At 38.3% G+C, this 14,695-nt stretch overlaps 1 protein-coding gene and 1 pseudogene across 1 annotated transcript; both read left to right on the top strand.

Moving 5' to 3' along the window:
* Positions 1 to 969: 969 nt before the first annotated feature.
* Positions 970 to 1,453, top strand: LOC112606893 (annotated as a pseudogene).
* A 4,899-nt stretch (positions 1,454 to 6,352) lies between these two features.
* On the top strand, positions 6,353 to 14,320 carry LOC112607387 (olfactory receptor 5AL1). Its single transcript, XM_025358505.1, has 2 exons — positions 6,353 to 7,240; positions 14,267 to 14,320. The coding sequence occupies exons 1-2, from the start codon at positions 6,353 to 6,355 to the stop codon at positions 14,318 to 14,320; spliced, it is 942 nt and encodes a 313-aa protein (XP_025214290.1).
* The last annotated feature ends 375 nt before the right edge of the window (positions 14,321 to 14,695 follow it).

Here is a 14,695-nt window from a genome sequence, read left to right as displayed (position 1 = left end):
ACAGCCCTTCCATGTATCAGAAAAGATTTGTAGGTATGATATAGAGTAATCATCAGAATATAATATTGACAAGACAAAAATGCAGAAAAGAATTAATACTACACATTACACTGTGCAAGAAAAAAGGAAGAATATAAAATGCATATGTGTAGCTTCTTATATTTGATTAAAAATTGCAGACTCATGCCTGTAATCTCTTCTTTGGGAGAGCGAGGCGGGTGGATCACTTCAGTTCAGGAGTTCGAGATTAGCCTGGCCAGCATGGTGAAACCCCGTCTCTACTAAAAATACAAAATTAGCTGGGTGTGGTGATGCACACCTGTAATCTCAGCTACCTAGGAATCTGAGACAGGAGAATCACTAGAACCCAGGAGGCGGAGGCTGCGGTGATCCAAGATGGCACCAGTGCACTCCAGCCTGGGGAAGACAGAGCAAGACCCTCTCTCACTCTCAACAACAACAACAACAAAAGACAAAAATAGTGGGAAGATAACTTAAAATGAAAAAGAATGATTGAAAGAAAGTGGAACAAGTGCGGATAGGGACAGAAGTCAACCCTTAAAAAAATAAATATTACTATGTCGTTTTGATTTGAAAAACATTACAAGTTTAAGAAATTAAAAATAAAATTAGGTCAAAGTGAAAAAAAAGGAAAACAAGCTTTTATTCTGGAAACCCATTTTATTCAAAGCAAAAGCCAAAGGACTTGAAAGGAACCACAGAACTCTGAATCACCTGACCTCATGCTAAATCTCAGACCTTGTCACTTTAAAGTTTATGCCTTTCTCTGTTCCCACCTCCTTGTCCCTTACAACAGCTGTTGTATGCTTTCCATAGCATCTTTGCATAGGCTGTCTTTTGACCTGGTGTTCTCTTCCTCAGATACCTGTTTTCTCCTTCACTCCTGTGCCACAGTTGGTTCTGTACAGAAATAGAGAAAGGGCTTAAGAATAAGGGCTGATAAACTCCATGCGCTCTCCCCTCCTGTTCCCTTTCTGCCATCTTTCCGCGCCGCCACAATGGTGCGCATGAATGTCCTGGCTGATGCTCTCAAGAGCATCAACAACGCCGAAAAGAGAGGCAAACGCCAGGTGCTTATTAGGCCATGCTCCAAAGTCATCGTCCGGTTTCTCACTGTGATGATGAAGCATGGTTACATTGGCATATTTGAAATCATTGATGATCACAGAGCTGGGAAAATTGTTGTGAACCTTACACGCAGGCTAAACAAGTGTGGCGTGATCAGCCCCAGATTTGATGTCCAACTCAAAGATCTAAAAAAATGGCAGAATAACCTGCTTCCCTCCCGCCAGTTTGGTTTCATTGTACTGACAACCTCAGCTGGCATCATGGACCATGAAGAAGCAAGATGAAAACACACAGGAGGGAAAATCCTGGGATTCTTTTTCTAGGGATGTAATACATACATTTACAAATAAAATGCCTCATGGACTCAAAAAAAAAAAAAAAAGAATAAGGGCTAATATGAATGTTGGAACATCTCAGGAAATAAAGATTAGGGAAATATTGAAGACAGGGCTAGTAAAGCTATAGCTCAAAAGTGAGCAGAACAGATAATGAAGACCTTAGCCCTAAACAGTGATGCAAATGCCCCCAGGAAACTGCATATATAAGAATCCCTGAGAAAGCTCCCATCCCAAGTAGCAGGGACGCTCGCATTGCAGTTTGTGACTGTTTAAGAGCTCCCATATCTTCTGTGTCCTTTTACAACAGGAATTACATAATAAAATGTTTTCTAGTGAAACAAAAATGATGAATTTAAAAATCCAAAACAGAGTGGCTTAAACAAACGCATTGTATTATTTACCATGTGTCATAGGACAGTTTCTGCTCTGGGCCATGCTTGACTAATCTTGTCTGCATCCACTCACGAGTTCATCCTCAGCTAATGTGTTGCCTGGAAACAAGCTGATCTAAGATGTCCCCACCTGTGAAAACTGGTTTAGCACCACACGACTTCTCATCTGCCAACAGGTTAGCATGAATCTGTGGTCAGGGCAAAGGCAGAAGAGCAAAACAGGAAGTTGAAATACACTACACCTTTCTCAAGCCTACTTTTGTGTCAAGTCTGTTACCAAAACATTAGCTAAAACAAGTCACATGACTGAGACCAGAGGCAAAATACAGAAGTACTATACATTTATAGAAAAAGAGCATGATTACAGAGAGGCTTTAACTGAGGCTGTTAATGCAACTAATTAATCTACTGTGCCTGACAGACGAGCTAGAGCATCACTCCCAATTACGACATATTAAGTCTCTGATATTCTCACATGTTCATTTAAAAAGCCCTGGGTATATTCCTTTGGAAAGGATCTGAAAAGGAGCTATTATATTAACATGCTGTATTTCAGAAACGTTCAAGGAACCTGCTTCAAGGAAATTCAGTTCTCATTTCAATAAAAGAGATTTTTTTTAAATCTATGATCGGACTTAATTTCAAAAAAATCTTAAGGAAAAAAATTGTTCATTGTGACTAGTGCTACTAGTTTTTTTTCTCACCCGCTTCATATTCTGTCTAAATACACAAATGGAACAATATTTTAAAATACTACATTTTATATGTCCTATGCAACTATAGAATTATAGACAATTATTAAACAACATCAGCTGCCCATCCATCTAAACCCAAGAACACCATGATCCATATAGAAACCGGGTTAAAGTACCTCAGTTGCAGCCTAATCAAGTATTGCAACCCAATACCAGTATTGCATCCACCTTGTTACTGTCATTCCGGAATAACAACGTCCCTACTGTTACTAGGGAGCACAGACCTGTAGGCCCACTCCATTCTTACAAGCCAAAGAGCACAGCCACTATCGACCCTCTAAAAAACATACCAGTTTCCTCTACGCTAGTGTAGTCCTTATTGCCCAAGCAATGAAACTGTCTTCCGTGATTTCCTAAAAATACAGACAGGTAGAGAGTTTTTATTTCTACAGAATAAATTAATCATCATGCTCCTACATTCCTCAGTTTTCTTCCTGTGTCTTCATTACTATGTGAAAGTATTTCTAGCGTATCTGTTGCATATAATGTCAGGCATCTTTCAGTATAGACTTCAAGGAGCCATCTCGGAAAATTTATAGAACAAGCTTCAGATATTACTGCCAAACATTCTCCTGGATGAAGGAGTTCATCTCTTTCTGTGGAATGACAACAACTAGGTGCCAATTAATCTATGGTTTGCATGCATTTCTCTCCTAGGGAGGACAGCAAACTTAAAAAAAATTAATTCTTGCTGTTGAACTACAAGGCCAATTATAAAAACACACTGCGATGTTAATCTCAGAAGGCAGATTTGAGTGTTATTAACTGAAAAAGTTATTTTTCATCTAAAACTTTATAAAATCTGCTGCTAAATATGAGGCCCACGAGCTCAACATTTATTTTAAATAAATTAATAATTGCAATCAAAAGCCAATACAGCAAAATTAAAGCAAATGTCGCAAATAATCAGAGCAGATATAGCCATTAATCAAATTGTTTTCCCAAAAGAGATCATTAAAATATTCCTCTACTCCCTATTCATTTATTGACTAATAGTTGAAGGAGTGATCTATCATTTCAAAGGAAATAGTTTGGTCCCCAAACACTAAACATCAAATAATTGCCTGTTACTGAATAATCATTATTTTGTTTTTGCCATGTTTGTTTAACAAAAGTAACAACAGAAAGTTTCCAGAGGGACCACCCAAAAAATTAAATAAATAAATACAAAGCTGTCTCACATCTAGGTAATTTTAAACGTTACTGGCTTCACAAACATTGCTTTCAGGTGCAATGTACTATTTGGAGGTTTGTTGTTGAACTGAAAGACAGCATTTTGAATGTAGAAAGACACTGGGTAGTAGAAAAAACAACCCAAACTGTGGGAAAGGCATCAAACTTGTATGACTATTACTTCTATTCAGTTAATCACTTAACAGGAAATTACTGATGATCTGTCTATATTAGATACTACTAGAGGTAAGTAATTAAAATCAGTATAAAATAATTTAAGAATTAAAACTTGGTTAAAAGAAGAGTTTCAAGTTTAGGCTGTGTTACAAACATGTGTTAACAGTTGGTTGCAATATATTGTGGCAAATGCTATCGTAAAGCAATCAGTGGATCCAAAATAGTGAATATAAGAAGCACTAATTTTGGCCTGGAAGGTCAGGAAAGCCTCCAAGAGGAAATTATTCAACAGAAACATTTAAAGTTAACTAGAAGAAAAATCTGGGATAGGTAATAATAGCAGAGGAAAAGTGTTCTGGGTACAGAAGAAAATCTATATAAATATGTAGATTACATTTGAATAACTGCAATAGTCGATCATATCTGGAACATGAAGACCACATGGAGAATGCTGCAAAAGATGGGCCTGGTCTGACATGCAGGGCCTAGGTTTTCAAGAGCTATGTCAGCCATGTTGGGGAAAAAAAAAAAAAAAAAAAAAGACTAGGACCTTATGTTAAGGGCAATGGAGAAGGCATTAAGAGATTTAACCAGGAGAATATTGGAATAAAGTTTGTATCTGTAAAAAGTTTACTTAAGCTGCAATGTAAGGAAGAGAGAGAAGTAGGAAAGACTGGGGGCAAGAATATGAGTCAGTTGCCAGTTACAGTAAAGAAAACAAAAGTTGCATCAAGAGAGGAATGTAAGTTAACAGATTTAAAAAGTATATCAGATATAAAATTGTTAGTAATTGGGGACAAATTAAATATTGGCATAAAGAACAGGAATGCACAGTAAAAGACAATTGGTCCCTGGTTTGAAACACTGAGTGAATAATGTCCCTATTCACTTAGAGAAAGTATACACTCCAGGTTTTGGATATTAGATTTAACATGCAGAGACACCAATAGAGAAAATAAATCTGAAACAGAAATATATATGTGTGCATAGCCAGAATATAGATGCTTACTGGAGACATAGGATTGGATAAAATTACTGAACAAGAAGGCATAAAGAAGGGAGCCCGGGGGCTTAGAACCTAAAGTACATGTCACCTAAAGCATATATAATGGAAGCAGAGCTTCCAAGGTACAGAGTCAAAGTAAACAATCAAACCAGAGACTGCTTTGTTTTGGAAATCTAAGGCGTATTAACAGAGTCCAGGGCTACTACTCTGCCAAAGAAAAATAGGCTGGATTGGATTTGGGGATTGTGAGGTCAATAGTGAAGTTGGTGAGGAGATTTTTTGGTTTAATGGGAAAGGAAGGCAAATTGCACTTGATTAAATTAGGAATATGATTCAAAAAGTAGAGGCCTGCTCTAAGATGTTTGGTTGAGAAGTGAAAGTGACAGAAAAGAGAAGAGAGTAACCAAGATAAAATTTCTAAGGAGATGACAATTAAAGGTTATGGGAAGGGGTGGTTTTTATATTTTATTTTTTTACCTTCCTTGAAGATCTGCAAGGTACATGTAAATCAACAAGAGGCAATATAATTATAAAAAAAGAATCAAGTTAACTTATCCCCTGCTCTGCTTAACAAATGCAGGGAGAAATTTAACTCCACCAGCTTTCAAGCATTCAGAGCCCAGTTTGGGTTTGAGAAAATGGTCTGTAGAATTTAGTTCTTCAAAACACTGCCCAAATCCTATACACTTTGGACCATTTAGAGATCTAAAGATAGAAGTTAAATAAGGTTTTCAGTCAGCTAAAGCTCTTTTATACTCTGTAAAATTGTTCACTGGTGTGTACTCTTCCAAAAAGACAAAGCCAGAGTATTCAAAATCCTGTTATTCTTTAACATCAATATTAAATGTCTATTAAAGAAAAAACAGAGATAAGCAAAAAGAAGAAAGTCTTAAAATTACTCCAACTTGGATGCCCAAGAAGATAGTGTTAATATTTTGATTTTGACTTTTTAATGTTATACTTTCCTCATTTAATTTTGTTAATTTGTGATATCCTTATGAACATATCTGTGTATAATTTCATAAAATAAACTTACAAGTTAAGAAATGATTTTACATATATTGTCAATGTTACATTGCAATGTGTTTTTATTTTTTGGTTTTTCAAGAAAAGTACAACATGGATCTTGTTGTTGTATTGATTACAGTAGTTTACTTAAAATACTTTTTTCTTTTACAACTCCTTACTGAATTTTCTATCTTGGAGTTTCTGCCTGAACCAAATTATTTTACTCTGAAAGCATAAGGAAAATGTATGTGTAATTCAAAGTACTTATCAGAACGTTAATTTAATTAGACTTAATGTAATACCCTGGTAAGTCATGGCTATCTTCTCATATTTAATTGAACATTTCTTATAGAGTCAAGATTGTTCAGAAGGTGTGCTCTGAAGTTCATTTTAGAAGAATCCTGTATCTATTACATGGCAAAAGGCAATCATTCATCAGTGACTGAGTTCATCCTTCTAGGGCTCACAGATAATCCGGAACTTCAAGTCATTCTCTTTGGTGTATTCCTACTGATTTACTTAGTTACTGTGATGGGTAATCTTGGTTTGATTGTGCTAATCCAAATCAGTCCTCAGCTTCATACACCTATGTATTTTTTCCTCAGCCATCTGGCTTTTGTGGATTTTTATGGTACCTCTGCTATCACTCCAAACACCCTTGTCAACTCTTTGCGTGAAATTAAAAGCATGTCATTTTATGCATGTGCCACTCAAGTGTGTTGCTTCATTACATTTTCAGTCTGGGAATTATTGTTGCTCTCTGTCATGGCATATGATCGATATGTTGCCATCTGCAACCCTTTACTCTATGTAGTTCTCATGCCTAGGAGACTCTGCATTCAAATGCTCACTGGCTCATATATTTATGGATTCGCCGTGGGACTCATACAAGCAGTGGCCACATTCCACATGTCCTTTTGTGACTCTAATGTCGTCAACCAGTTCTACTGTGATGATGTTCCTCTGATTGCTCTGGCTTGTTCTGATACACAAGTTAAGGAATTGATGTTGTTCATCATTGCTGGGTTCAATATTTTTTGTTCTCTCATCATTGTTCTCATCTCCTATGTATTCATTGTCTTTGCTATCCTAAGGATCCACTCTGCTGTAGGAAGGCAGAAAGCCTTTTCTACCTGTGCTTCTCACGTGTTTTCTATTTCCATATATTACGGGACCCTCAGTTTTATGTACCTACAGCCTAAGTCAAACCACTCACTAGATAAAGACAAATTTGCCTCAGTATTCTATGTAGTGGTGATTCCCATGCTAAACCCATTGATCTATAGCTTGAGGAATCAAGAGGTAAAAAAATGCTATGAAAAAATGTGTTCTAGTAATCAATAGTAAAATTTGTTGGTAGTAAAGGAAATGCTACATACAGAGTCAGGATATTTTGAATCAAGGTTTGTACAGTGCTAGTATATGTAGAAGCCTTTGTCCTCTGGAGCTTACTTTCCTTGAAAATATGCCTTTTTTATTGCTTTGGCTTACAAATGATAGACATTTTATAAATGTTTGTTTCATTGTTGACCTGCAAAAGAGAGATAAGAATAATCTACTGTCTTTAACCATGAGATGCTTCAGTACTAAATAAAGAAGAAAGCACCTTGAAATTATGACTTTATCTTATTTCACTACGCTATTGAGAACTTTAGGCTATCTTGAGAGACATGTACTATTATTATTATTGCATATAATATTGCAAATACTAGGTAAAGTTTCCCTCCATAGCTGAACTGGGGAAAAAATAGTGAGATGCTTGGCTGAAAGATTTTGGTTTGAATATCCCTTACAACTTAGATTATCCTTCACTTTATGATATCTCTATTGATTTGACTGAATATTTTTACATAATCATTCAAGCATCATCCCTCCCATATTACACTCACATTCAGCCAGCACACATTTGCTGAACTGATGCATTAGCTATTTGTCCTGGTGCTCTTCCTCCTAGCCCCCTACCCCATGACAAGCCCCAGTGTGTGATGTTCCCCTCTCTGTGTCCCTGTGTTCTCGTTGTTCAACTCCCACCTATGAGTGAGAACATGCAGTGTTTGGTTTTCTGTTCCTGTGTTAGTTTGCTCAGGATGATGGCTTCCAGCTTCACCCATGTCCCTGCAAAGGACATGATCTCACTCCTTTTTAATGGCTACATAGTATACCACGGTGTATACGTACCACATTTTTTTATCCAGTCTACCATTGATGGGCTTTTGGATTGGTTCCATGTCTTTGCTATTGTAAATGGCACTGCAGTAAATATACATGTGCATGCGCCTCTATAGTAGGATGACTTATGTTCCTTTAGGTATATACCCAGTAGTGGGATTGCTGGGTCAAATGGTATTTCTGGTTCTAGATCCTTGAAGAATGGCCACACTGCCTTCCACAATGGTTGAGCTAATTTACATTCCCACCAACAGTGTAAAAGCATTCCTATTTCTCCACAGCCTCACCAGCATCTGTTGTTTATTGACTTTTTAATAATAGCCAATCTGACTGGTGTGAGATGGTATCTCATTGTGGTTTTTTATTTGCATTTCTCTAATAATCAGTAATGTTGAGCTTTCTTTCATATGTTTGTTGGCCACATACATGTCTTTTTTTGAAAAGTGTCTGTTCATATTCTTTGCCCACTTTTTGATGGGGTCATTTGTTTTTAATCCATCTTGAGTTAATTTTTGTATAAGGTATAAGGAAGGGATCCACTACAGGCATGCACCACCATCCCCGCGAATTGTTGTATTTTTAGTAGAGAGGGGGTTTCACCATATTGGTCAGTCTGGTCTCAAACTCCTGACCTCCTGATCCACCCACCTAGGCTGCCCAAAGTGCTGGGATTACCTGCCTGAGCCACCGCGCCCCGCGAGAGCCCTTGTACTTCAATGAATTGTTGTTCATTAGGAATGTTCCACTTTAAGTTATCTTTAGTAAGATTTTGCTGTTTCTGTAAGAATTCTCTGCCTCCCAGGCTTAAAGTATAAGCCAAAAGGTTTAAGGTTATACTCAGTTTCTATACATTTCAGAAAACTGAGAAATTTCTCCATTATCCAGAAATTAAGGATCTCATTTTTACCTAAAACATTGGCTTTACTCTCAGGTTGTCTTGATTAACCTAGCCAATGATTTTTCCCCAACTAAGTGTGCTAGAAAAATGAAACAAAGGGGTAGAACGCAAAAATCCCTGTGAATTTTCAAATCCAAATTTTATAACCCCTGCAATATTATTCCTTTCTGACCCAGTTAGATGTAAGAGGCCTCTAACTGGATCCAAGCCAGTTAATTCCCAGATCAAATCCATTCTTAGACACGGTCCAGTTTCTGTTGCGACTCCAAACCCAGTTTGGATCAGAAGCTTGCTCAAAGTAACTTGGAAAACTCAAAACACAAATTCGTGGAGCTCCAAAACCCAAGAGGGAGCTTACCCATGATCCCCAGCCGCTCTAAGAGACAATGGACACAAGTGGATCCTGCAGGTTCCTTGCCGTTCACTCAGCACTCCTGCAGGTCGCTAAAAGCTCCACTTCGCTTCCCGCTTCTGACGCCATCTGATAAAAGAAAAACTTCAGCTGAATTAAATCTAAAGAAATTTAATTGAGCAACGAACGATCTGTGAATCTAGCAACCCCCAGAACCACAGCAAATTCATAGAGACTCCAGGGGCGCCTCCTCGGCCTCAGTGTCCATTCCGGCCATGCTTGATGAGCCCTTCAGCCCGCTGCTGCACTGTGGGAGCCCCTTTCTGGGCTGGCCAAGGCCGGAGCCGGCTCCCTCTGCTTGCAGGGAGATGTGGAGGGAGAGGCGCGGGCGGGAACCGGGGCTGCCTGCCGCACGCGCGAGTTCCGGATGGGCAGGGGCTTGGAGGGCCGCGCACTCCGAGCGCCCCGCGGCTGGCGCTGCCCGTCCCTCGGTAGTGAGGGGCTTAACACCTGGGCCAGCAGCTGCGGAGGGTGTACCGAGTACCCCAGCACTGCTGGCCCGCCCGCACCACGCTCGAATTCTCACGGTGCCTCAGGCGCCTACCCGCCTCCCCCCAGGGCAGGGCTTGTAACCTGCAGCCCGCCACGCCCAAGCAGCCCGCCGCCGCCGCCCCCCCACCCCCCGCCGTCCCGCCCAGCCCCGTGGACTCCCGCATGGACTGAGCCTCCCTGATGGGTGCCACCCCCTGCTCTGTCGGGCCTGATCCCATCGACCGCCCAAAGGCTGAAGAGTGCAGGCGTGAGTCATGGGACTGGGGAGCAGCTCTGCCTGCAGAGGAAGAACTGGGTTCCTGAATCCAACGGGGACTTGGAGAACTTTTATGTCTAGCTGGAGGATTGTATATGCACCAATCAACACTCTGTGTCTAGCTCAGGATTTGTGGATACACCAATCAGCACTCCCTATCTAGCTAATCTGGTGGGGACTTGGAGAACTTTTATGTCTAGCTCAAGGATTGTAAATGCACCAATCAGCACTCTGTCAAAACGGACCAATCAGCTCTCTGTAAAATGCACCAATTAGCTCTCTGTCAAAACGGACCAATCAGCTCTCTGTAAAATGCACCAATCAGCTCTCTGTAAAATGGACCAATCAGCTCTCTGTAAAATGGGCCACTCACCAGGGTGTGGGTAGGGTCAGATAAGGGAATAAAAGCAGGCTGCCCAAGCTTGCAGTGGCAAGGCTTTGGGGTTTCCTTCCGTACTGTGGAAGCTTTGTGAAGCTTTGTTTTTTTGCTCTTTGCAATAAATTTTGCTGCTGCTCGCTTTTTGGGTCTGTACTGCGTTTATGAGCTGTAACACTCATCGCGAAGGTCTGGAGCTTAATGCCTGAGGCCCGTGGGACCACGAACCCACCAGGAAGAACGGACAACTCCAGACAGGCTACCTTAAGAACTGTAACACTCACGGCGAAGGTCTGCAGCTTCACTCCTGAAGGCAGCCAGACCGCAAACCCACGGGAAGGAAGAAACTCTGAACAAGTCCAAACATCAGAAGGAACAAACTGCGGACACACCATCTTTAAGACACTCTCTGCGAGGGTCCACAGCTTCATTCTTGAAGTCAGTGAGACGAAGAATCCACCAATTCTGGACACACTGGGATTGGTCAACACTCAGGTATTGTTATGGGTGAATATTATTAAGTTACGTTTTCAATTTTGTCTTGGCTATTAAACTGGTTTATAGTTTAACCTTCTCAGGCCATAGTTTGCTTTAACACCACTTAACTGGATGCAGATGCGCGCAGGAGACCACTGGACTCTGAATGTGGCTTTTTTCTCTTACCATTTGATTTATATGTGTTACTAAGGTGGTTAGAGATCTTGCCATTCGGAGTTCAGTATTACAATTAGCGAGATTCTGTCAAAATGGTAAAACATGGTGTTTTGTGAAATAAACATCAAGGTGATTAAAACCTCCATTTGCGAAATTTTGAAACAGAAGAGTTAGTGTATCTTTAAGGAAGTCTGCTATACAGTAACATTTTTTTTTCAGAGAAACCAAGGCCAAGAAAATTATTTAATATACAGAATAAAACATCTCATGTCAAATTTGGAAAAAAAAATCATTCTAATACTTCTACTTTGGGTAAATCATAATTGCCAGATAACAAAATTTAATAAATTCTGGTTATAAGGAAATAAGTTGGCTTATACCACTAAATATAGTGATTATAAAGCTGTTAAACTTTATTGATTCGCATTAACCAAGTTAAGTCCGTATAGTAAGCCTGTGTGGTGGGAATTATCCCAAGTTTGCAAATGAATCATAAAGGAAATGAATGTCTTTCTTGCAAACAGGCATCTTACATGAAGCAAAATCAGGATTAGGAGCTAAATGGTTCTGAATTCAAAATTCGTTTTTACTCTTGGATATTAACGAATGATCCATGGTCTTACCTTTTTTTTTTTTTTTTTTTAAGTGCCTTGAGACAGATTCAGGATCATGGCTGTTGTAGATTATTGCTAAATTGTGCACAATGAACACACTTGCATACTCCACTTCCCTGTGAGCTCTGGCCTTGTAACTTGCTTTATATAATAGAAAGCGCAAAAGTATATTGTGCAACTTCTAAGGATAGACCTAAGGGTTTTGGAAGTGTCTGTATTTTCTTCATGGGAAAGTTTAATGTTAGAACCCAACTGCCCTGTTGAAAACCCAAGGCAGACGTATGGAGAACAGTCTAGTTAGCACAATGGAATTTGAAGACGTAACAAATCATTAGGTCTGGAGTAAATTTTTGTTTAGCAATAGATGACTGAGCTAATAATGATGACATAATTAATTGTATTTTTGGTTAAATTAACTTCAAGAATAATTCTTGAAATTAAATATTGTGATTTTGACAGCAGTAAAACAATTTTAAAAACTTTCTGAAATAATTGAAGAACAGATTCTCAGAGGCTCTTACCCATGTATATGTAGTTGCCTTTCAAGCTTCCTTGAGTTTCTTTCAAGTCTCCAAGGAAAATGAGTAGTATAATCACAGATTCGTTAGACATAAAAATCCAGAAAAATATGGTGACTTCCATAAAATTTTTATTTAATATTTTTGTAGTTGCTTTCAATTCTGTCAGAGTGGTATTATGAAAAATCAGAACGATGATTCTAAGGAAAAAAATCGCATTCAATAAGACTTTTTCTTCCTTTTTTTCCTTTGGTAAAAATAAGTGATTTCCTATGATGTTTTTTATGTATATGGCTTTCAATTTATCATTCTACATCTATATGGGTGTGTGGAACGCAGATGAACAGTGCGTTACAGGCTTGAAGAGATGAAATGTTAATTTCTTTGTTATTTTCATGATTTTAAATGCTTTTCAAAAGACTTTAGGAAATACAGTGAAGTTTTAAAGTTTTGAACAGTTTGAACACAACGTTCAGACAATAATTTTCAGAGATTGAACTAAATATGCCTCCAGGACAATAAGGAATTTATGGATTATTACTTACTGCTCAACAGGTTATTGAGTTTCAGATATAAGGGTGGATCTTTGGTGCAATCCAAATCATTACTTTGTAGCCTTGCAAAGCTCAACTGCAAGTTAACTAACTTTGATTGAGTGTATACCAGGACTACTTACTAAAATTTATAAATTTCATGAAATCTAAAAATATAAAAAGTAAATCAAAACATTGAGTTGTTTCCCATATGTTTAACCTTTGCTATTCATTATTAAGACTTTATTATACTTTGGTTCAGGATAGTAACCTGCCCTTTAAGTGGTTATTTTTTGCCTTTTAAACAAATTGGGTCCCCAAAGATCAACCATAGCATAATTGCTCATGTTTGTGAAACATCGTTGTGTTTTTCGTTCAGAATTGCTAAAAATGATGTAATTCAATGAGAATATTCTAGAGAGACCAACAGATTAGACACAGTATATTCACAACACTTAAGTAATGCTAAGTATTGTTGACATTCACAGAATTTGCCTAAAGATACATTAAACTCTTTTTGGTGGTTGTGCATTACTCAAAAGCAAGATGTAGTGGGAGAGAAATCAAGGTAATTGAGGTAGAAAAATGGGGTTTCAGGTAACAAACTTTGTATTCATTTGTTCGTTTATTCTACTGTTATTTAAAGTGTCTACTAATTGCTGAGTCCTGCGAAGTATTGGGGAAAATACAGATCTTTATTTATCAAGAATTAAAAAATTTAAAGTAGCTTACAAACAGGTGACTAGCTTGTTGGAGGTAATAATTGGGAAATAATAAAACATCTCTAGAATGAAGTAAAATTTCACCTCAGATATGGTAAGTGGAAAGATAGTAGCCAGCCAGAGGAAACAAAGATACAAAGGAAGGAGTATTCTGGCCAAACTATGTTAAAAACTCATGGTCACATCTGAGAAACGGATGGTATGCAACATGGTTGGTGCACGGGGATTGCATAACAGAAATTGCAAGAAAGGAAGCTAATTTACAAAGAAGGGCTTATTTAGGAAAGATTTAATAAATCAGGTTAAGTTTGAGCTCTAGTCTGAAGCTAATGGGAAACAGCAAGCTAAGATTTGCATGTTAGAAAGTACCCCCAAGGTGCCATATTGATAGAGGGTGGCAAAACTGCTGGGAAGATAACAGTTAGAGGGTAACAATCCAGAGCTGTGGTTTGAGGCTGTAATAAGGATAGAGGATATTAGAAGTAGACTTCAAAATCTAGGTTAAATCATTAGTAGCATTCACTTATGGGTCATTAGTGGACGTTAGAGGGACATACAATCATTTTTACATACCTGCAGCCCAAGTCAAGCCATTCCCTGAATATGGATAAAGTTGCTTCTGTGTTTAATGTGGTAGTGATTCCTGTGTTAAACCCACTGATCTATAGCTTAAGAAATCAGGAGGTAAAAATCGCACTGAAGAGAATTATAGAAAAGTTATGCTTGGCTATCAAATAACCTAAAAATCCCTAGACAGAGGCAAAACCCAGGACTCTTGAGTTGTGTCTTATCTAGAGTCACATTGGTGGTAAATGACAGCCAAATTCCGTAGTATGGCTGCTCAAAATCACTCAGGGTATGTTTCATCCACTGAGTCGTTCTCTGTAGTTTCCACATAAAATGCATTTGGTAAATGTTATGTCATTGAATTGTAAAAGAAAAGGAGAGAGAGAGAGAGAATCTTACTCCTCTCTGAACAACACAACTTCATCAATAATGAAATAAACAGTATTGGGAAATAGCTGTTTTATTTAAATCATGTATGATATTTGAATTATATTAAAATAGTTCAACATCTGTTATCTTACATTTCAAATTTGCTGCATAGATTAT

Source organism: Theropithecus gelada, chromosome 14 (assembly GCF_003255815.1).
Source record: "Theropithecus gelada isolate Dixy chromosome 14, Tgel_1.0, whole genome shotgun sequence".
NCBI lineage: Eukaryota > Metazoa > Chordata > Mammalia > Primates > Cercopithecidae > Theropithecus > Theropithecus gelada.
This window is presented reverse-complemented; position numbering and strand designations above follow the sequence as displayed.

Bases quoted from the DNA above. Each gene is read 5' to 3' on its own strand.
- LOC112607387 (XM_025358505.1), top strand. From the start codon at position 6,353: ATGGCAAAAGGCAATCATTCATCAGTGACTGAGTTCATCCTTCTAGGG. The intron at 7,241-14,266 runs GTAAAAAAATGC...AGAAATCAGGAG, and splicing joins ATAGCTTGAGGAATCAAGAG to GTAAAAATCGCACTGAAGAG.